Source organism: Centrocercus urophasianus, unplaced genomic scaffold (genome assembly GCF_019232065.1).
Source record: "Centrocercus urophasianus isolate 14NV4802_14NV808 unplaced genomic scaffold, USGS_Curo_1.0 seq_9, whole genome shotgun sequence".
NCBI lineage: Eukaryota > Metazoa > Chordata > Aves > Galliformes > Phasianidae > Centrocercus > Centrocercus urophasianus.
In genome coordinates, this window is record NW_024885532.1 from 2,339,937 (window position 1) to 2,363,287 (window position 23,351).

Below are 23,351 nucleotides of genomic sequence, written 5' to 3' on the forward strand. Positions count from 1 at the left end.
CTGCTCTGTTCAATTTAGAATAAAATGACCCAAGCAGTGAATTTCCCATCAGAACTCTAGGAATATTATTCCATAAAGCAAAGTGTTTCACAAACAGCTTTTAGATTATTGTTGACTGCTTGCAATCTAGTATTTTACTGACAAGAATTTAAACAACATTAGGACAGAAAGAAAACAGGAAATCGTTAAAATATACCTCAAGGAGGAAAAAATAAGGGAAAAAAGCCTATCTTTAAAAATGTTCAAGTTTATTAAGAGTTTTTATTTTTATTATTTGTTAAGAAAGCTTAAAGATCAAATAGTAAAGTTACCCTATTTTAAGGCTACCTTATGTTCAAATAGATTAGTATACACAGGTTTCTACCTGGCACGGAAAACAATTGTGACAACCTGATCTCAATCTTTTCTATTGAAAGCTTTTTGCTTTGCATTCAATAACTTTTTTATTGAACAGAACAGAATGAAGAGTCCTCTCACCTCTCAGAGGGTCTTCAGATGTTTTTTTCAGCCTGCTTTCCACCAAAAATATTTATGTATATGCATAAATATTCATACAATGTGAAATTGCTTCGAAAGCAAAGCTCAGACGCATCCCTACAGAACATCCTTGAAGGTATTTTCCCAAAAGGATCTCAGTCATCAGCATAATTCTCAGGAGTTTTCTTAGGTAGGCTTCTGGCTTACTCACTGGCTGATTACTCACCACAATGGATGTTATATCTCCTTATGCACTGTATCATATCACCTTAAGCTCCTACACAAAACCTTATCCTGCCAGGCAGGAATATATTTAAAATAAGAGGTTTTCAACTGACGCAGACGTGGTCTAACCCTTTGTGGGAGCATTAAATATTCCATAAAGGAATGTGGAATATTAAAATAAGGATTATCTATTATTTTTATCTCTTTTTGAAGTATGAAGACGTATTTGTCCAGGTAGCGTGAACGTGAAATATTCTGGGCAGAATAAAAAAGAATGCTTTAGAAAGGAAAGGAAGATGAGTCCTCTACAGGAGATGGAGAAAGTGTTCAGAATATGTTCTTTAACTTGCCTTGGCAAAATAATTCCTTGCTGTTGAAAGACACATATGCAGCTCTCCTATAAAATTAGACCTTTTCTCAACAGGAATTTGTTTGAATATTACCTTTCTGCAATATCTAACACAATTTAGTAAATATCTTTGCTTCAAAGAGCCCTAGGTGATCAGCACTTTCAGATCACAAGGAAAAAATGAAAATATAAATCAGACAAACATTTGTGGAATAAATACTGGTAATATTTACAAATGTGCTTTTCATACTGTTGTGAGAGCATAAAAATGCAAGCATCTACTAATCAGAAAATGTGACTGCTGGCTGTTACCATCAACTTTCAAAGATGCTTATTCTGCACATTTGAATGGGCTCTTGAGAAAATATAAATAACTCATGTTTGTGGATTTAAACTAATTAAGATGTATCTCCATATCCCTTTATTGAAGTAATACAAAGATATAGGAACTCTCACTACTGTATTGAAAAGTTTTGTTCTGCTCTGTCAGACCTTTCAGCATGACTCATCTGAACAGTCATTAAATTCAACAGTTTGATCAGTTTCTAACATCACAGAAAAGTACAAGAAGATTAGCATTTATGTATCAGCCATTAAAATGATGATGATCCTAATCTGCCAACTCCATTAGTCTTTCTAGAAGGTTTATTGTCTTTGCTGTACAATAACTGTAATAATGATACTGAAATGACTATAAAAACTAACCTAGAACTATATAAATCAATAGCAAAGTTGCATGCAGGATTCTTTAGCCCAACTGCAGTTTATGGGCTGCATCTGCCTTGTTCAGTAACAGACTAAGCTCTGCATGAATCTGCTCTTTATCTACATAATGTTTCTCATCTTGCATTTGATTATGTTCATTTTTCAGATAACAAGCAAATTATATAGAGCTTCTTCTTCAAAAACAGATTTAGCCTGAGAAGCCCATTAAGTATTAAGGTAGTGGCAATGACCTTCCTGATACCTGAAATGTAAAAATTGCTTTAGAACACTCAAAGAATCAGAAGCTGACCATGAAAAGAAAACTATATTAATGTTAAAAGGAAAATTGTATCTCACTTATAATTCAAAATTTATCCACAATATTATAATTCACCATGAAAAAAAAAAAGGCTGCCTGGTATATAGTAGAATTTCAGCTGACTTTTTGAGTGTCTTGGCTACTAATCAGAATAGAAGAGCAATTTAAATCCATTCATCGAATACGGAAAAACTCCACTTCAGCAACAATGTGTATTTCTGTGTTTCCGTCAGCAACTGGATTTTGGCAACAAGGTGCAAACAAGAGTTTGTGGTTTTGCCTGTTCCTGTACTGACTGTGCTGTAGACAGTGATTTACAATGTCCAGCTGGAGCTGTTTTAAAAAGAAAACTCAGACACTATATTGGTAACTAACAAGGTACAAGGATATTTCCACAAAAGGTCCATCAGTTACTTTAGTACTCTCAATGGGATATGAAGCTGATATCCCTCAAAATTGCAATTAAAAAATTAAGCAGCATATTTACTTGTACTATATTTATTATCTAAGTTAAGAAAAAAAAGTATTAGCATTATATTTGTCTTTTTTTTTTTTTTAAGATCAGATGACACAGATGTCTCATGAAGAAATGTTACAATAAATATACAGTGTAAGCTCTTTGCAGAAAGCATTGTCTCTTCTCTGCATTTGCTCAGTGCGTCACACAATTAAATTCTAAGTTTGAAATCTGATCATCTATTGCTTTGCTTAGCTTTGGAAAAAAAAAAAAACAATTAAATCTCAATCAAATTCTGCCATCAGCTACATTAAATGGAGGTAGGCAGAAATCAGTTTTGGCAGACTGACTGAAAAACCTTCTTACAAAAGTGTGCCTTTGTCCCAAACCAATCTGATTACAGACAATTTATACATGGCTTTCATTACGTTGTCTCAGTAATTAAAGATGAAAGAGACTTTTGAGTTCTCTTTCAAAGAATGGTACAGGACTTCTGAAGACCATCTGTAAGAACAAACAAATTGATGTTTCAGTTCTCAATTTCAGGTAGCTGTTTCTTCATCAGCCAGCTCCATTTGCAAAGACAGGTATTTGTATTTAAACAATGCATTTTACTTATGTTCCGAATATTCAATTAGCAATACTTATTGCTAGCTGATAGCAAGCATGACAGACCATCTTGGAACAGAAGTATTTAAGGAATATTGCTCCTGGCTTTTCACCAATTCAATAAATAAACCTCCCCTGTGCTGTTATTCAAAATACCTCAATTTTAAAATTAGATCTTTCTTTTCTGAATAGAAACAACTATATCTCTGTTGAGCTACCACATCCTATTTTGCAAGTTTGACTACCTTGATCTGTCTAACCCTCATTTTTTGCAACTCTACTGTTAGCAAATTATGTACTGCTTCATAAAATTAAAAAAAAAAAAAAAAAAAAAAGAAAAAAAAGAAAAAGGATTTTATCATGCATTTTTTTCCTGTGGGCCAACTTTGCCATTTTCTTTTACATTTTTGAAACTCCTTTAAATATGTGCATGTTATAAGAAGTTCTGGCTAAGGATATTGCAAATTACAGGGGAACTAACTGGTTAAAGAAAACATGGTCTAAGTTATAAACTGTTCAAGAGGTATTTTCCATATTTCTCTACAACACAGCAATTGCTGAAGGGCAAAGTTGTTCAATGCTATTTTCATCCAAGGAATGAGAATTGTGCATACACAGTATTATCTTGTAAGCTAAAGTTGTAAAGCCAAATACTAATATATGAGAACTAAATATTTAGATTAGATTAGTAGATATTTAGATTTACACTGTCAATCAATTTGGAGAAACTAACTAGGATGTAGTCCCTGTTTGAACTTGCAGCTTCATTCTTTGTCAAACATGTCAGTTTAAAAGAAAAACTGGAAAACAAATTTTGCCAGGGCTCACAGAGTGGTCAACTCTACTTTGATTCACCACTGCGCTGTTAGAACTTTCTGGGAACTAGAACATATTTGAGAAAAACAAATCAAAAGATATTTAAATATTCTGCAACAGTTTCTGGAATCTGCTGACTGATGGCTGGGTACATCTGACATTCAAAATATTGCTTTGCCACTACTTTAAACAATTTATATTTCAACCCTACTAATGAGCACAGTTTTGTTCGACACCTCAGAGCTGCATATAGCTCTGAATGAGTGCCCTCAGGTGCAGAAAAGATTTAAAACATGAAAACAACAATAAATAGCAGTACATAAAACTGGTCTAATAATCCAATACATTTGCCTCATAAACCCCAAATTTCAGCGTGCAATAAAACCAGCAGACGCCCAGTAAACTGACCGCATTAACGATCACACATCAACATGATAACAAGCAGAGAGTTCCCTAAGCAAGTGAAGCGCTCTTAGTCTGATCGCTCATCCCAGGCAGATGTTCAGCCCATTCAGAGCTGGAGAACAGATGACTTTACCAGTATGACTTGTCAAATTTTGACGACGCAGTTATAAAATCAAGTGCAAAACTGAGGATAATATCCAGGAATGCTCAGCTGCTGGTAGTTACTTTTCTATTAAGCTATAAGAACACTGTAACTGTTGGCACATTTAATGGTGCTTCCATGTGAAAAAAAAAAGAAAGCAAGCCTTCTTTTACTGGTTCATTGCAATCATCAGCTGTCTACCAGAAAGCAACCTCCAAAAGTGTGAGTCCCGCTTTCTCATCATTACTTACATACCTTCTTGTGTAACTTCAAGATCTTTTTGGTGGGTTAGCTACCAAGTCGATTTGCTGGTCTAGGTCATCACATCTGACTGAAAGACTTGATGCAAGGGAATCAGTCAGAAGCAGGAACAGAGAACACATTTAACTTTGCTGACAGAGAGCACCTATCCAGCAGGGTGAGAACCAAATGAAAATATAGTTTGACAGTCTGAACCCAAGCCTTTTACAACTTCTATTTTCTGATATTTTTTGTTTTGGCCAGTTTTTTTGTTTCTTTGTTTGTTTGCTTTCCTGTTTGCTTTTGTAGTTGTTGTTTTGTTTAAAGGAATTATAACCTAGAAAATCACAGTCTACTCTCTCAGGTTATGGAGTACAGTCATGTAAAATTACGATGACATAGTGAGCTGTGCAAGATCTGCATTGTTATGTCTGCAATGGAAAAATTACATACTATGCACTGGGCTTGAATCATAAAGAAATGCCCACAAAACAAAGAAACAAGCTCTTTGACAATAGAAACACCCATACATCTTCTTCCAATTTGGAGCATGACCAGTCAAGCCACCACAATCATCTTTTGTATGGGATGTTTAATCACTTGGACAGTAACAACAGAGAAAAATCTACTGACAGGGTTTTGACTGTGAAAAAGTCCTTAATCACTAACACAGCAACTACAAAGTGACTCAACCAGTGATTTTATTTTATTTTTTTTTCTTTTTCCAGGAAGAGTCCATTCTCCAACAATTCAGTCTACCCTGTGTTTTCTCCCCTGTTCCCTGAGTTAACTCTTTGCTAGCCTCACTACCTTCAGAATTGCATTTCTGGACTCCAAAGCCACAGGTTGCTACGCTCACAGAAGATTTTCCAAAACCTTTACACCAAAAAATTCGTCTCCATTATATATATACACCAGGAAAAATTAAACTTAGGAAGGTGTAATTGAAAGAGGAAAATTTCTGGAAGACAGGAAACTGTATCCTGGACTGTATCCTGGAAAACAACCTAGAGCAAATGCACACAGGAGTCTGATGGGACCCTCCTGGCCATGACCATCCATCAGCACAATTATACTTTTGGTGGGATAATTGCACATAAAGATCCTTTCCCCAGTGTTCTGCTTCACTTCCTGAAACATAACTCAGTTTAAGAAAGTCATTTTCATTTCCTGCATTAATTGCGTTTTATGAGCTATCAAAGGAAAAATCAAGGTTATAAGGGATACCATAGCCTAAAAGTCAAGTGCAAATACTCAACACAACAACTGTACTGAGGCATTTACACACCATGTTTTTCCAGATGTGGGGTACATCTATGTTCCTTCTCAGTTGCACAACTGTGGCAGAATTCACCCATCCTCCAGCTATGTCACATTACAGTCTGATACCCAGCCATACAACAGCCTCAAGTGTTGACTTTTCTCCAAGATAAACTCGGACAAAAGCCAGGTGGGTGTCAATGCAGTCTAAGTTAAACACTCAACGTATAGGTTGAAGGGAAATAGACAAAAATGTGCCTGTCACCATAGACATGGCAAAAGCTGCTGCTACGGGGACATAGGTAGGACTGTGCCTGGCGATAGAGAGGTCTTGCTTTGTCTTAGAGGCAGGTTGCATTGCTTACTTCTTAGTCAAGCACAGGGATTGAACTAACTGTATTTCCCAAGCCATGGGATTGCCACAGTTGACATGGCATGTATCCACTGACCTTTGAGCTGTTCTTTGTTGTGTGTACATTTGAACTCATGTTTGCATATATGTTGTTCAGATGGGTCCAGTAAAATAAAAGATTCGACTGGTCTGCAAATACCTCTTTGCATAAATGTGCAGCTTTTTTTTTTTTTTTTTTTTTTTTTTTCAGCACCTACATGTGACCTTGAGATAAAAGCCGTGATTTTACCTTCCTGTATACATGGGTAGACATATGATTGACCACATTTCTCTGTATGTCTGTATGCATATCTGACTTAACAATCTTCCTGAGGCTCCTCTTAAAAAAATAGTGGAGACTTCCACTTATTTCTGGAGATTTTCCCTGCTATTTTAAACTCAGCAGGTCACCAAGTAGGTCCAAAGCTCCATCGTTATCAGCATGTCCACTGAAATGTTTCTTTCTTTCAGGAGGAAAAAAACCAGCCCAGCTCTCCGCTCTCCATATCCCTTACATCTGCTGCTCAGCTGGAAACGCTGTTAAAAGGCCATTAAAAGCTTAAGGTAACAGACCTCGCAGGCTACGAGAGCCAGAGAGCAATTTGCTATGTGCGTTGGGAGCATCAGCCCCATGCACTTCCTCCGGCGGACAGACAGCCGCTCCGACCGGAGCCGGGAGCAGCGCTGCCCTCCGCCTGCGGGACTCCCTGCGTCCGGCGCTGGGCGGCAGAGCCGCCTCTCGGGCGCTCCCGGCTGCTGCAACGCGACCGGGGAAGGAGGGAAGGAAGGAGGGAGAGCGCCGGGCCCCCGTCACGGAGCTGCCTGCAGGTGCGGCGCGTCTCGGAGGAGAGCACTTAACGATGGCTCAGCAGAAGAAAGTCCATGTCTTGGCTTCGCTTGATGGGAAAGGTCAAGTTGGTGAAAAAAGCTCGTGCAAGGGAGCTGGTGGTCTCTGAGACAGCCTCCTATGTAAGAGCTAAAAGAAGTCTGCCAAGGAAGATCACTTAGTGACTGTGTTCAGCAGCTCCGTAGCAATAAGCAGTGAAGAAAGCATGCCCTAGTTTTGGTATGTTTCAGGCAATTTTACATGCATGTGATAAGAATTTCACCAGCTATGTGTTTTCCTGCCACATGCAACATATTTTAAATTCCTTTGGCATCTTGTAATATGCTCTCTCTGTTTAGTGTAATAACTATACTGCTTTTAAACTTCAACCTTTATATGCTGTTCTTGGGAATCGGTGGTGAAGTGTTAATTCTTTCGCATGTATTTAAGCTACTAAAATAATTATGCCTGGCAGTACGAACTGTCAAAGCCATAGAATCAAGTTTCCCTTCCCAGGGAGACAGCACCCATTAACCAGGTATGAAGGGTAGCACATAGTCATAGTTCACAGAAAACGTAATTTCGTTTTGCTAGTAATGGGAGTGCTGATACTTTGATACTGCAATGGAGTTTTAAGCACCATGCTTGTTATTTCAACTAGAAACTTTAATGTAATTAGCATTTTGACTTTACTAAGCAGAAAGGGATTAGTATGCATGGTTTTCTTATGTATATCATGGGGAGTAAGACAGAGATCTCCAAGTGATGCTGTAAGATCCTCAAGTCATTCAAACAAATGGCAGGTGGTAATTTTAAAGACAAATTACCCAGAAAAGCTTTTATTGTTGATCGCTTGTTATAAGATCTGCCATTTGCTAGTAATTGTACATTCAGATGAAACTGACCTTTTATGAGAGCAAAGTGGTAATATAAATGAAATGAATATATTCTTTATTGCAGTAATATAAAAAGAATGGCCTGAGCTTTTAACATAGTGCTTGACCTCTCTGGTGTCTGAACACCACCTAATCTCAGGAGTATTTCACAATAGCATATGATAAAATCAGTACTAATAGAACATTAGAACGGTTTAACATATTAACACTTAGAAGCATATAAAATATTAGAGCTTTAGGTATGCTTTTTGATTATAAATCAGATTGTTGACAGAAAGAAAAAAAAAGATTAGAGTACAACACACTGAAATTCATAGTCACACTAATTATTGAAGCACTGCTGTTTCTGTTTTAAACTCCTTTTTCCAAAATACTCTACAATAAAATCAGATCAGGAGACTCCAGATGCTGAGATTTAAAATTCTCAGTCAGAATCAATTATTTATAAGCACTAAAAACATGCTATTTCTCCTTGAAGGCCCTGAGCATACAAGGAGTACTTCTAGATTTAGATGCATGTATATAGGTTGCATTCTCTTTAATGAAACCAGTCACATACATACCAATAAATATGTGCAAAAGTGACAGTACAGCCAGGTCTTAGAAAAGCTATACTTCCTCCTATGTAAAAGCACTCATTCATGTGCACCAATGCACTTAAAACCAGAGAATGAGGGAGGCTATGAGGGAGAGTGAAGAGTCTCTCGCTGCAGGAATCACAAAAGTAGATGATACTTCTGAAACAGGGCTAAAACAAGGAAAGCACACAGATTACACCAAGTTCCACGTTCATCTTCATTTCACCATTGAATTTGGGAATGGACTGATCTCTTATGGCCCAATTCAGATGTCACAAGTTGGCATCAATTATGTTATTGATTTCAGTAATGGTATTCCTATTCTACACTGGTGAGACGCTACACAAGGTGTCTGCGAATTCCCATTTGTCTTCTGCTCTACAGGTACTTTGCAGAATACTCAGCAACATCAGCAGAGAAACAGTAAAAGAGAACATTAACTAAGAAATGCTGTGATACAGACATGGTTGGGAGAATTTCACACTGTTGTTCTCTTAATGTATCATTACATGTTAGAGCTTTCTAAAGCAAAGCAAAACATTCATTACTTGGGACATCTGACATGGAATAATAGCCCAATTGTATAAATGACTACTGAGTTTATTTTCATTACTTGTATTATCACTTTAGAGCTACAAGCAACTGCATTATGTTTGCTAGTTTTCTTCAGTCAACACCTCTGTATTATGCCAGTAGGAAACCCATTCATCAAAGCACAATTTCAAGTGACTCCTGACCTTCAAACCTCTGAAATGAAGGGTTTGCTTCTGCTTTTACTTCAGTTGCTTTCCCGACAGTGTCTCTGCATTGCCAGAATCTCACTTTGTTCATCATCTGCACAGGAGAACAAAGCTCTCTAATTTCTTAAGGAGTATTTAGTATTCGGCATCTTACAGTTCGACATTTTACCAGAGTGTTTCTTTAAATACGGTATTATTTGACATCTATTCCTAAAACAGAAACAAACCTTTGTAACATGCTCTTCACCTTTCTAGCATGTATTTTACATGTTTTAATGCATCATTGCCTAAACACTATTTTTAGGTAAACATAGGCATAAAAATAAAAACCTTTGCTAAAAACAATGTGCTGCTGAACATGGAAGGCCACAGTTTGGACACATCCATTACTCTGAAATAGCCAGACATTCTCTCAGAACAGTTTGAGCCAAGGACACTCTCCACCTCTATCTACCTTTGTTGGTTTAGATTCCTGGCTTCCTATAAGATACTTGGAGTCATTGAAATCATGCCTAAATTTCAAGTATTACTAACAAATACATGAAGTGGCTTTTCACTTCTGTATCAACTTTTTAAGTGACAGCTTTTCCTACAGCAAAACACTTTTGTAAAGCCATCAGGAACTCCACTCAGAGCCCCTAAATGCCAGATCACAGTAACGTAAGTATGACAGTTCAGCTCTTCTCTAAGTGCAGGACACTCCACAGCAGCACGGATTACACAAGGACAGCCACTGCCTTCCACCCTCTAACCAGTGCTGGTTTTGCACAGGACCAAGTCCTTCCTCCCTCTCCCCCAGCATTCCCAGGCAAAGTGCTTTTATGGAGGACTCACTTTGATGACTTAAGCTGTAAGCCAGCTTCTCCAAAAAACAAATTGTACTCAGGGCAAGCCCCAGCACCAGTCTTTTCCTCTGAGGTAAGGCATTAGGTGCAGTAAGGCTTATAACAAACAGCCACTACACCTCTCCTTTGAAAAATTTAGCACTGTTGTGAAAGCATAGGGGATGGCCATAATCACAGCATTCCCATCTTCAACACACACTTCATTTAAATAATAATAATAATAATAATAATAATAAAAGCTTCAGGAAAATCTTGTCTTATGGCTTTAAAATCCATATCTTAAATCTTCTCCATTCAGAACTTAGCAGCGAGTGCCCATACTTCACAAAGAACTATCAAATGAGTCTTGGTGCGCAGCTCCTCCCAGCAGAGGGGCAGCTCTGTTCCTGCAGTCTCCCATCCAAGCAGACTGTAGAGCTCTGTGCATGAGTGCACTACAACACCACTCACTTTGTCGGCCTCCAACAGCCCTGGCCAGAAAGGAGCTTTTAAGCAAATGGGAAATGGAAATATATGAATACTGCTAAAGCAAAACACATTAACCATGCTGCGTGCTACTATTTTCCAACATATTATTGAGATGCAAAATCTTTTGAAAACATATTTGTTTAGAAATATGAATGTAATGAAGCACTTTAAACACTTTAAAGCATGAGGCATTTGAAAGACCATGCTTGTTTCATAGCTGTAACAAATTTCTTCCTTAATTATACCAGGATGGTGGAAAGGAACAGAATGAAAACAGTTATTCTGAAATCCGTGTGTTGGTTGCTTTAATTAAACATTTTCAACATTGTGCCCGGTTGCACATAGGTGGCTCCCACGTTAGCAAGAGCCTATGCTGCAGTGTTGTGGCACAGCCTCTCAGCACATCCCAAAAACAGCACTCTGAAATACACCTGGACCTTCCAACAGCCCAAAGAGCAACACGTGAACTGCTCATAGGTCAGTACACCAACAAGCAACATGGCCACAAAGAAAACAATTTGAGAGTTATTTTTTTCCGAGCCTCCCACTGTATCTATGTGAACCACAGACTTCTTAACTGAAAAGTATTTGTTACTTCTAAACCTCAAGGGGAAGCTGAGGAGCAGTTTGGGATGTAACTGAGTCTTTCCATACCGATACATGTTTAAAGAAAGTTGCCGACCGGATAACCAGGAGAAGCCTCTAAAACTGAACAGCAACTTTGTACTCTACATTCAGAGAATATATAAGCTGAAAGCAACAAGTGTCTGCTCAAAGTTACCCGAACATGGAAATTCAGTGGATTTCATTACTGTTTTTAAAGGGGACAGGGTATATCTTGCCACTGTCCCAAGACAGATGGAGGTACAATAAGGAAAGAGAAAGAATGACTGCGTAGCCAAAGGGTCTATGGCCACAGGGGGAATTTCAGAAAAAAAAAAAAGAGATTGTATGTGACAGATGAGAAACTTAAGGGGGGATTTTAAAGCAGAGTACAGAAGGACCAACAGTGATAGGGAGGGCCAAAGGAGCCTGTGGGACAGTTATAGGCACAGCCCTGTGTCCTTATGTCTCATCCTAATGCATATCAGTGGTTCAGACCCACAGTGCTGAGCAGAAATGAGCTCAGCATTGGTGCACTGGCAGCGTGGAGCAGCCTTCCCAGCACTTCTGTGAGCTACACTCTCATTGTCCTGAAATTCTCCACATTCATCATTCCTCCCCTGAAAAGTGCTAAATGCTGTGCAGTGGGGAACTGTGGCTTTATTTCACCTCCAGAAAAATCTCCTGCTTCCAACTTTACAAGGGAGTGAGCAAACCAAGGGGCTCCTCATTCACTGCACAGACAGCAGAACCTCACAGCAAAGCGGCAGCAGGAAAGCAGAAATCTGTCTTCAGGGCTCGAGCAGCCCAATTTGAGCAGCTCACGCTCACGCCTTTCCCCATATTATTTCTCTCTTTCTTTCACGCTCTGTGATTGCTAAGCAATTATCCGCCCGGGACACGTTTTTTATTCATTCACTCTCAAAGATGCGATACGGATAAGGTCGCAGGGAAAAGCTGGAAAATAAAATCACCGCCAAAGCCAACCCCAGCCCTTTAGCAGACAGACGGAGGGATAACCTGTTGTGGGCACGTTTCGGCGGCAGGCAGAGCCAAGCGCCGGGCTGCCGGGGGGCGGCGGCGCGGGGCTGCGTGCGCGAGTCCCTCCCAGCAGCTGCTGCAGCTTCTCTCTTTTGGGGAGACGGCGGAGCGCCCCAAGGGGCCGTGCCCGGCCCGGGCGATTCTACACCCCCTTTCTCTCCTCCCCCTTCCACCCTTCCCGACCCCGCGGGCAGAGAGCAAAGTTATCTCCCCCAGCGCACGGCGAGAACCCCTGCGGAACAGCTCTCAGCATCCAGCAACCCGCATGCAACTCTCAAGAAGTTTCTGCAGGCGAACAAAACCACCTCTGAGGCATCGCCCGCGCCCTCTTATGATATTTTTAATTTTTGTGTTTCTTTTTCTTTCTAGTCCCAGTCCCTTAGCTTTTTTTTTTTTTTTTTTTTTTTTTTTTTTTTTTTTTTTCAGCCTTTATGTATTCCTTTATCACCACACATACCGCCGATCACCGGGTACCGCCAGCCGGCCGACAGAGCCGCTCCGCGCCGCGCACGCGAGCGCGCAGCCCAAACCCCGCAGCCGCGGGCGGTGCGCACCGCCGCTCACCCGCGCCGCGCCCCGCGCCGTACCTGCGATCTCCTGGTAGGGCACGCTGGCCAGGCTGAAGCCTTTGGCGCTGTACGCCTGCCGCACCTCGCCGCAGCTCCGCGCTTTGCTCTCAGTCCCCGCGGTCGCGGGCGGCGGTAGCAGCAGCAGCAGCAGCAGCCCCGCCAGGGCCCAGTGCGCAGCCCCCCGCGCAGCCGGCATGGCGCGGCGCGCAAGTCCCGCGCTTCCGCTCCACGCCGCCTCCGTGCTCCCCGACTGCGGAGGCGGCGGGCCGGGAGCCCCCCGACCGCCCAAGCAAACTTTTGCGAGGCGGGGGGGAGGTGGGCGCGCACACGCACACATGCGCGCACAGCAGGAGAGGGAGAGCGGCAGCCTCGTCCCCGCGCCTCCTCGGCAAAATGCTATCGTCCCCCAGCAGAATAATAATAATAATAATAATAATAATTTTTAAAAAAAAGGAAAAAAGAAAAAAAAAAAAAAAAAGGAGAATCTGTCTCTAGGTTGTGGAGATTGAGAAGGCTGCCTGCAGAGCGCAGGGTAAGCGGCGGCGCGATCCGCCGAGGAGCTGTGCCCGCCGCCGCTGCGAGGCTGGAGGTGGTGGAGGCAGTAGGCGGCGTGGGGATGGACTGGACAGCGGCTCTGTGCGTGCGCGCGTGTGTGTGTGTGTGCATGCGTGTGGTGCGAGTGCCTGTATTGACGGGAGCCGGGGAAACCTCCGCTCCGCACAGCGCCGGAGCGGGCTCCCGGAGCAGGCAGGGAGCAATCCTGGAGGCAGCTACAGCCAGGGAGACACACACGCACACACATCGCACGCACACACACACATACCGAAACGTGCTACACATTGCATAGCTGAAATACGGGAGAGGGAAGGAAATCCTGGCGTGGATCGCTGTCTGCTGGAGGAAGGAAGGAAGGAAAACCACCCACAACTGTGAAAACTTCCTCTTCATCCAAGATCCAGGCACTCCGAGCCCCTAAATTACAAAGAGCCCGCTAGTGAGAAGTCAAAAAAGATACTCGTCGGCAGTTTTGCTCTCCGTAATGTCAGGTTTGGAGTGGGGCCCATAAACACTTTCATTTTCATTAATTATTATCTGTTGTTCACATAAATGCTAGAGCTGAAGAGTCAGAACGAGGAGGAGCCCATCATCCATAAGAGAAAGAGGGAAGCATGTTCCTGTGTGGAAGATAAAGAGGGATGAGAGGAAGGAAAAGCAGGCAGTCCTTGACCCAGGTAATTTGTGCCACCCTAGGAGAGGAGAACAGAGGACAAAGCCATAAATTCTCTCCTGCAAATGAGCATCTGCGGAGAACTGATTGAGGGAAGCAAAGAAAACTCCTTCAAGGTGAATTCAGCCTCTACTCCGGGAGAAAGAAAAATATTCCATTCTGAAGAGCTTGATAGTAAAATCTGAAGTTAGAGTTTGAAAGGATTTATTGCAGTGCTTTTTATGAGTACTGTAGAGATGCGTGGTATTTTGTCAGAAGTATACAGACAGAGATGTTAGGCCTAGGACGAAGCAAAGCAGGACCAACAGCAAAGTTAAGAGACCACAAGCTCTCAAGAACACTTCTCAGTGAGGAGCCACATAGCAATGCCATGCTGGTATCACAATTCAAGATGCTTTCAAATTAGACCGAACTTTTAGGTACCAATACAGTGTCACAGTAAATGCAGTGTTAGTCTTGGGTCTAGGCCAGTGAGATGAGGGAGGAAGGTAAATGTCTGGGGAGGAGGAGGTTGATGAGAGACTTCTTTTCTTTATTCCACACCATGAGCCTGTTCAATCTCCATGGACTTGTTAGTTTTAACAGTTTAGTTATCTCACAGTCCTTGCTAGTACTCCTGAGGGGAAATTTTTTTGTGAATGGGAACTGTAATGGTATCATCTGGCCTCACCTAGTGGATGGAAGTCTTTGCTTTAGCAGTCCCAAAATAGAGAACTCAATGTGTTACCTGCCCACTACATACAATAAGCTGTTTGTAGTTACACCATACAAATCTAAAATTAGGCAAGGTCCATACATTTACTACGTGGAGAAAATTTGGCAGATCTTAAGATACAAACTATTCATCCCAAGACAGGATGAGAAGGGTATTACATGTATCTCGCTTCTTCTGGATTTCTTTGTGGCCACAGCAGAGAGTTAGTTTACCACATATCAAGCATGACAGACTCCCCCACAATGCAAACTTCTTCAGTGTTTCTTCAACCCACAGGAAAATTATTCAACACAAACTCAAAGATGCAAATGAGAAAAAACAGAGCAAGCTGGTATTAAGCTGGTTTTAAGTGCAGAAATCATGGTAAAAGAGCAAAAGACATCTTGTGATTAACACAGGAGCACATCTAACTTATTTTCCAGAAAGTTATAAATTTGTTTAAAAAAAAAAAAAAAAAAAAGTGGTTCTTATTCATCCCTCCATTTTTTTTGCAAATACCAATTGAGTTCATACCTCAGATAGTGTGACAAGAATTTACATAAGGCAATGATGTTATAACATTTATATTATGGGGAAAATTGCTGTGGGAAACTCAGACTCGTGTCCTCCCTTTGAATACTGCCTCTGACATCAATGACTGAGGCTTCCGGCAGCATCACAGTCCTACAAGGTAAAGGAATACTTGGTCTCCCAAGAGCTCTAATTGGATCTCACATTTAAACACAGATATTTTTACCACTTCAACAAATCTCCTACTCATCACATGGGAGAATCATTGTGTGTTCTCAGTACATATGTAATTAATTTTGTACAAAGTGGAAGAGCTCCAAAGAAAGCCCAGGTCAGAATGTTTTCTAAGCCAGTGGCTTTAGAAATCCCTTAGAAACATAACACCTCTTGTCAAGCATGATAGGCACAAAACAAAATATCTCAATTTCAAGGCCTAGAATAATAGGGTGTTTGATATGGTCTCACAATATCCATCCATTTTCAGATGTCCTAGACTATAAAAAACACATAACTAGTGTGTTTCATGATTGATGAAAAAAGTCTTCAATTTGTTATTTTAGAAAGAGTAGCAAGTGAGTATTTGTTGCTGAATTAGAAACTATTTAATATACATATAAAATGTTGAACAAAGTCTGGCTTCCTCCTTCTTGACATGGTGATTAATACCTTCCCAGTTAAAGTGATCTCCAGCTGAGAAGAGCTTGAGTCTGAGTTGTTATGTACTGGTAAGTGTTTGGGCCTCTAAACTGTTTGTTAAAAGCTTATCTTTTCCATTAAATTTTGGGAAGAAATTCGTTCAATTCATTTGCATAAGCACCGAAGAGAAGCCTTTTGTTTTACTTAAATGGAACGTTTGAATCATCAGGGAATTCTTTTGCTTCTCTTCAGCTTTTGTGGAAAGAAATAAAACATTTAAATATATAAATATATTTAAATATTATACTTGCTTGGCAAACAGACTGAAAATCCATTTACCCTCTTGGATAACCCCCTCCACCAAACACATTCCATGTAGCTACACAGATCTCAACTTAAATGAAGACTTTGTAGTGCATCTACTGATCAAGTTTACAATGATTATAGCTTTTATCCCTGCTCCCTGCCTCAAGTTATTCTAAATAGGAGTTAATTAATATTAAGTTCCACTGATTTTTTTTTGCAAATTCTTTTCCTACATTTGTGCCCAAAATGTGGAAGACAAATGATTTTTGACCTTTGTTTCCAACTACTTGTGTAACAAATGGATTAAAAATAATTATTCATGCCACATCATAATAAAAATGTCAATGCAAAGTGGAGCAGCAACCGGCATTAATTCCACCAGGAACTGAATGCCCCACGTTGCTGAGACAGTTTTATGTTGTGCAGAAAAGGAGCTGTGGAACCTTTAAACAATAAGGACAAAACCAAACACTGAATTGCTACATCATTTGCAAAGCAGTCATCATCTTGAGTTCCAAACAATTAAAGGACATGGTGGAAAAGCGTGATTATAAATGTAAAAAAAAGATAGTGTATAGTACATAGGAGTGAAAATGAGATTGTAATGGGAAGTTTTGTGCATTTTTTTTTCATGTTTTTTGACTTATTTCAGTTTGTAAACATGATAAATGACGTAACTTTGAAAGATACACTGATTTATTTTCAGGTGTTATCAAAAAACTCTCATTGATGTCACGGGTATAAAGGGGACTACATAGACAAAAGCATTTTTCATCTGACTTGACAATAAAGCTTTGGGAAATGTCAAAATGTTTTATAAGTCAAATTCACAAAAAAGAAGCTGACTCATAGATTCACCGTTAAATCTATGTGCTCCTTAGATTTGCAGCTTTCACATAATAGATTTCTAGCAAGAAGGTTTCACAGGCTGAGGCAATAATCAGTGAGATTCTTAGATGTCCAATACAATTATTGCTGCTGGAGTGACTCTTATATTTCTGTTGATTTCTACATGAGGAAGACTTCTGTGGAATTAGCCCCTGTTTGCACGAAAAGGCCTTGAAGAATTTCAGAAGCTGTCATTCTCTGTGTGGGAGTGGCAAGATCCTATCTTCACTGAAGAGGAGATCCAGCTCCACACAAATTTCCGATGTACTACTTTAGAATACAGAGCATATCCTGGATATTGAGAGTCAGGTCACCTCCACTCCAAGATGTATCTACATGTACCCTGGGGGGAAATCTGAACATGTTACTTTTTCACTAAAACTATGTGTACAAATACAAACTACTTATGTGAAGAGAACGTTCTTACTCTAGGTCTTCAGTGTTTACTCCAGGTGGACATGGCTGTTTTAAAAGCCCATGAAACCTTAATTTCATAGTGTTGAGGCAACACTGTGATTGAAATTGAGCTATGAATTTGTCCCAGTAAAACTCTCAAAGGCCAATTCAATGATGGTATGCATGACAGCATGAAAATGTCCTTTGTACCTGTTTTTTTTCATGATGTGTTTGAAGCCTTCATGGAAAATTTTTATCCACACATAACAAACTGATCTTCTTTTTTACTCTACACTAGAAAGGAGAGCCTTTTTTTTTTTTTTTTTCTTCCCCTACTGTATGATATTTTCTGCAAAATTAATGCAAAGCCCAATTCTTTCCAAAAAATAAGCTCTAGAGGCACAGGTGTGAAGAAGTCATCTTGCTCTTGAAGTTGCACTCAAAAAATAGAATTGTCAACACAGCTGCTAGATAAGTCCTCATAGAAAAGGTTTTCAGAAACACAGCCAAGAAAACAGATCTGCTAAATATACAAAATAATGAAATACAACTAACTTTCTTTCCTCTGTATTTTTTAGAGACAGAAGGTAAAAAAAAATGATCTAAGATTCCATATGCTCAGTTATGCATAGTATAGGAGGATTAGGATGCCATAAAAAACGTTTATAAGTGGTAATCAGTGATATCATATTAATTATAAGCAGTAGTGGTTGCTCTTGAAATCTGCATGCTGTGCTATTTTGGGAAAATAGCAGCATTTTATTTTAGCTGTTCATTTTATGAAACCTTTTGTGGACAAATTCTAGAAGCTTATGACTATATTATAAATATCGTAGAAACTGAATGGGTAACTGGAAATGCCTGGGCTTTGAAGCAATGGTACTCAAATGCTGAACAGAACCATTGCTCCTTTTAGGTGATGACTACAGAAAATGATTCAGAGTTGTTGGTCATAATAATGTATATTTGTGTGTATATATGTTTACTTACATACCTTTTTTTCCCCCCAGGTTGTGTCACTTAATCTTCCCATTTTCATTACAAATAATGGACCATATGACATTCTCTATTAAATAAAATGCCTACAGTTCATTTATCTTTAAAAAATTCCAGTTGCAAAAAGGGAAGATTTAAATGTTTTTTTAAAATCACAACTTATCTTTACAATAAAAGAGCAAAACCATCAGTGCACAAATACAGACAAACTCTGTTATTACGCTCAATTTCACTCAAGTCCAAAACATTTTTAAAGCTTGAATAAGTGTTGGCAAAGTTCCAAACTGAAGCATTTATATATCTCTGCAGGTCCTAAACTGACCATGGAATGCTATTTTAAATATTGTGCGCCACTTCTTTTTTGCTCTTACAATGCTTTTCTCCTATGTGGCCGGATTCCAGCTCAGATAGATTTTGACTGGATCTTTCAGTAGTAAAAGCCGTATTTTTCAGAAATAAAAAGATACACAAAATCAGGTTTATTCTCAAATGCATACTTTTATAAATATGTTCCTCTTCAACTAATCCATCGATAAGATGCAACATCTGTTCTGATTCTTAACTGTACAAGAAGATTACATTGAAGATTCCCAAAAATGTATATTTTTATCCTTGTTTTCTTGCACCATCCTGTTATCATTAGAAAGTAACTATTAAAAATTAAAAGTACTTCATATGCAAGTCAAAGAAAGCTAGTAATTTCCAAATAACACTCAGACTATAGATAAGTATATGTATTTTTTCCTAACATTATTTGTTTTCAAATGGATGCATATATCAGAAAAAAAAAAAAAAAAACCTACAGGGAATGCTTTAGCAGTACTGAACAGAGTTGAAAACATTCAGTATGCTATAGATTATTATCAGAAAGTCTAACATATTCAGATAATAGACCAGAGAAATGCAAAAGCCAAAAGGTTTCCATTTATGACAATTTGCATTCATATCCTACCAATTTCCACAGTCATATTTTTCTTTCTGTTCAGCTGAAAGTTGAGGCAATGTTATGTAATAGACAGAACACGGACAATATTTCCGGTAGAAAAGTACAGGCTGATATATGCATTAAAGCTGTGAATGTAAGGTTTATAGTTTTTAAATTACAATTTCCGAGCAATGTGTTTAAAAGTATGTGATATGTTCTCTGAAAAAGATCAAAGGGCTTAATATATTTTGTAAATTACAGCTATAATGATTCCATTTGCAAAAGATGTAATTTGCTGGTCTATTTTCATAATGAATGGGAGCCTAACGAATCACAAAACCTTATACATTCAGCAAAAATACAGGCCATCTTAAACTTCAATTGGAATATGCATTATGATAATACTTGAGATTTTATTGGAGACTAGATTTCCTTTTCATTTCTTGTCACGCTCACCTTGCCAGCTTTTTCTGATTATTTTATCTTTCTTTACAGAAGCAAGATATCTTTTAGGAATGTCAGTGAATGGAGTGAAGGAGGAGGATGCTGTGGTGCATTCATTCCTGTACACACAAATGTGCACAGAAAAGAAAGGCCACGTTCTTGGGTAAAGGTAGAGAAGAGACCATTTGTGAGGATTAAAGAAAAAGACACTTCAGGTGGAGTTCTATCATGTCGTTTTCTTTGCACTAGTAAAAGAAAGATGTGAGCATTTCCTTGACTTGGAGTGGACATAGGGATAATGAACAGGTAATGATTGTATAGAATATAATACATATTTCCATGGGTTTGCAGAGAGAATAGACAAGATAAAGACAATGGAAAAGAAATAAGCTGAGAATGACTGAATATACAGAGCCAGGAACAACCTGAGCAACCAGCTTCAGAAATATCACAGATTTTCTCTATAATTCTATTCTTTTCTTTTCTTTGCATTAACACCTGCATTGGGCCACTGTCAGAGAAGAAGAAGCCTGCTTGGTCTGCCCTTTGCCAAAAGTCCTTTGTAGTTTCCTCTGCAGCAACAACAAAATTGTGAGCCTTAAAAATATTTTGGTTCCAAGGCAGATAAAACATAATACACAAACTGTGGGAATCCAGAATATAAAGGTGTGTGTGTGAATTGTTCCCAGGTGATAATGTATGACCGTATGAATCCACGGGCATGTAGCATCACCTGGCAGGTGGTCGGACGCTTTTGGAAGGCCATTTGTCTAATTTGACAAGCTGTAGACAATTGAAAAAGAACATTTCTGTTAGTTGGTAATGTCTTCAGATGACTTCTTTGCAAAAACAACAAACTTATGCTCTGTCTCCCATAGAACAGAGAAGGTAAATGAGTCAATTTCAGCCTCAAGTATTTGAAGATGAGTTTCTCTGTGTAGAATATCAAGTCAAATATCAATTCCTTTAGAAGAAACAGAAGAAATATAAAAGACATTTTTCCACGTTATCTGTGGTTCCAATGGAAGTTTAGTATGCAAAGGCCGTTACACATATAGGAGGTCAATTTTAAACCAATTCCTACTGTTCTGTTCTCAACTTGGAATTCACTACAGCTGTTTTCAGTCTCAGTGAGACCAGATGACTTTCTGAGGTCTCCTCTAGCCTAAATCTTTCTACAATTTTATGACATCAATGTTATATGCTGATTTTTGGGTGCAAAATAGAGTCATGCTGAGAGAAAAAGTATGATCTCCAAAAAATTCGGAGCTGAGTTCCATCTCTCTGTAGACCCTTTGGACAGATCAATATAGGAGTCATGAGCATATCTCAGTAGGCAGCAACTAGTCCTTTCTTACCACTTTTCAAAACAAAACAGCAACTCTGGCTTGAGAGGACAGAAAATTGGACGTGCTTCTTTGAGGCTGAGCAGAATAGCAGCTCTGTGATGCCCAGATCTAAAATGCAATTTCCTGGATTCTTTCTTTCTGGGACATAAGAAGGAAGCATTAGTGCATTCCCTTTCTATGTCACTTTAATTAGAATAGTCTTCTGTCTAGACAAAATGTCCTCCTGTTCCTTGTTTTCAAGCTAAAACATATAAATCCTATTAAAACAAATATTTACAAAATCTACATCTGATAAAGCTCACAATTCTTTGAGATATACCTTTTGAGATATACCTTTGATATACCTTTGAAAACCTTAGAAACCATACATATCTTATAAATAATTTAAGTGAACCTGATTATCCTGCACACAGAATACTGTGCAGATCTACTTGGAGATCTGGTTTCCCTTTCTCCCAGGAAAGAGCTATGAAGTTTTTCCTATACCATGTATTATCCCATACCATTTAAAAATACCAGGTATTTTTAAATACAAAGCTTAAAAAACACGGCTACTCTTGCAAAAATATGAGTTAAAAAATAGTAACAAAAAAAGCGCAACATTACTCTGATTGGGGTAGAACTATGGCAATTGATTTCTTCACCGATGCTGTCTCACCTTGTTTCTTACCAGATGCATGGAGATTTATATGTTTAAAAGGATACACTAGGTGTTGTATAGCCAGTCCAGTCGTGTACAGTAGATTGCATTTAGACACACGTAGTCTACCCACGTGCAGAGTCCCCTTGTTTGGATTTCAGGTTAGATTAAGTGGAGTCTCATGACTCTAGCTGTTGAAGAATTCTAGATAAATAGCCAAAAAATCAACTCAGATCATTGACAACATGCAAATACATATTACGAAAAAATAGGTAGTAACATTAAAAAACCCTGATATTTATAAGATAATGTTCCTTAGATATATACCAGAATAGAATAAAATATGAGAACAAATAAGTGAAGGAAAAAAAAGAAAAAATAAGGATTCCTGCTATTGCTAGAGTTTGCACATTCCTTTTCCTAAGAAATACATGCATTCTTTCAGACTCTTTAAGATTAATGTTGCCAACTAGTCCAAAAATTAGACTTTGGTTTTGGTAGGGTGGGACAGTTGTATCCTGAATATTGAGTGCTGCAGACCAAGAGCTTCACAGAGCCCTCAAAGCCCTATTTGCCTGTGTCATAGTGATTATTTACTATGTATTTACTCAAAGATTTTATCTAAAAGGTTTTAGCTTAAAACTACATACAGTCTTGTCAGAAAAGTTTGGGGCAGAGGTTTGCTGCTTTGTGTCTGTAATCTACAAGTACGAACACCGCTAAGCCTCACACATATTGGAAAAATGCAAGAATTGAGCAAGAAGATGCAAAACAGAAGAGACTCAATAATTTAAGTCTTAATGCAGGGGTCATGTAAGGCACACGCAAACAGTTAGCTGAAGTGCACATTTCCATACTCCATATACAATTCTTGCATCACATGATCACATTTTTGTTGGTTTGTAATGAAGCTACACTGGCATTTTGAAATGCAGTATGATTACTGGAGTGAAAGAGAGCTGTATGAATACTGTACAGTATATATTTTCTGCTGCGGTGGGAAGAAAAGATTTCACTCACTGCCTCCTTTGTCATCTTGAATTCATCCCTTTAATGCCTTTGCTGAGCTTCTAGAAATATGTTTATATGCTCACATAAAAATGCTAGATCATCTGAATCTGAAAGCTACATCTTATTTCATATTCTCCACAGTTCACGTGGAAATAAAACTAATAAGATGAGAAAGAAATCTGATTCCCACATTCACAGATAGTTTAGTTAGATATAACATTAAAATAGGATATTGTTTAAAGTCAATTAATAACAAGATGTTGAACTGCAAGCAGGCACATAAGTGTTTTTAAAGAAGTCATACTCATCCAAGAATTTTATGCTCAGGTTGTTAGCTTAAATTTAT

The 23,351-nt window shown here is 38.9% G+C and overlaps 1 protein-coding gene across 1 annotated transcript in view; it reads right to left on the bottom strand.

Moving 5' to 3' along the window:
- Positions 1 to 13,298, bottom strand: part of GPC6 (glypican 6) — a 701,587-nt gene extending 688,289 nt beyond the window's left edge. Inside the window, exon 1 of the mRNA XM_042839058.1 lies at positions 12,980 to 13,298. Within this exon, the coding sequence (XP_042694992.1) occupies positions 12,980 to 13,298 (319 nt within the window). The remainder of the gene's footprint in view (positions 1 to 12,979) is intronic.
- Between the last annotated feature and the right edge of the window lie 10,053 nt (positions 13,299 to 23,351).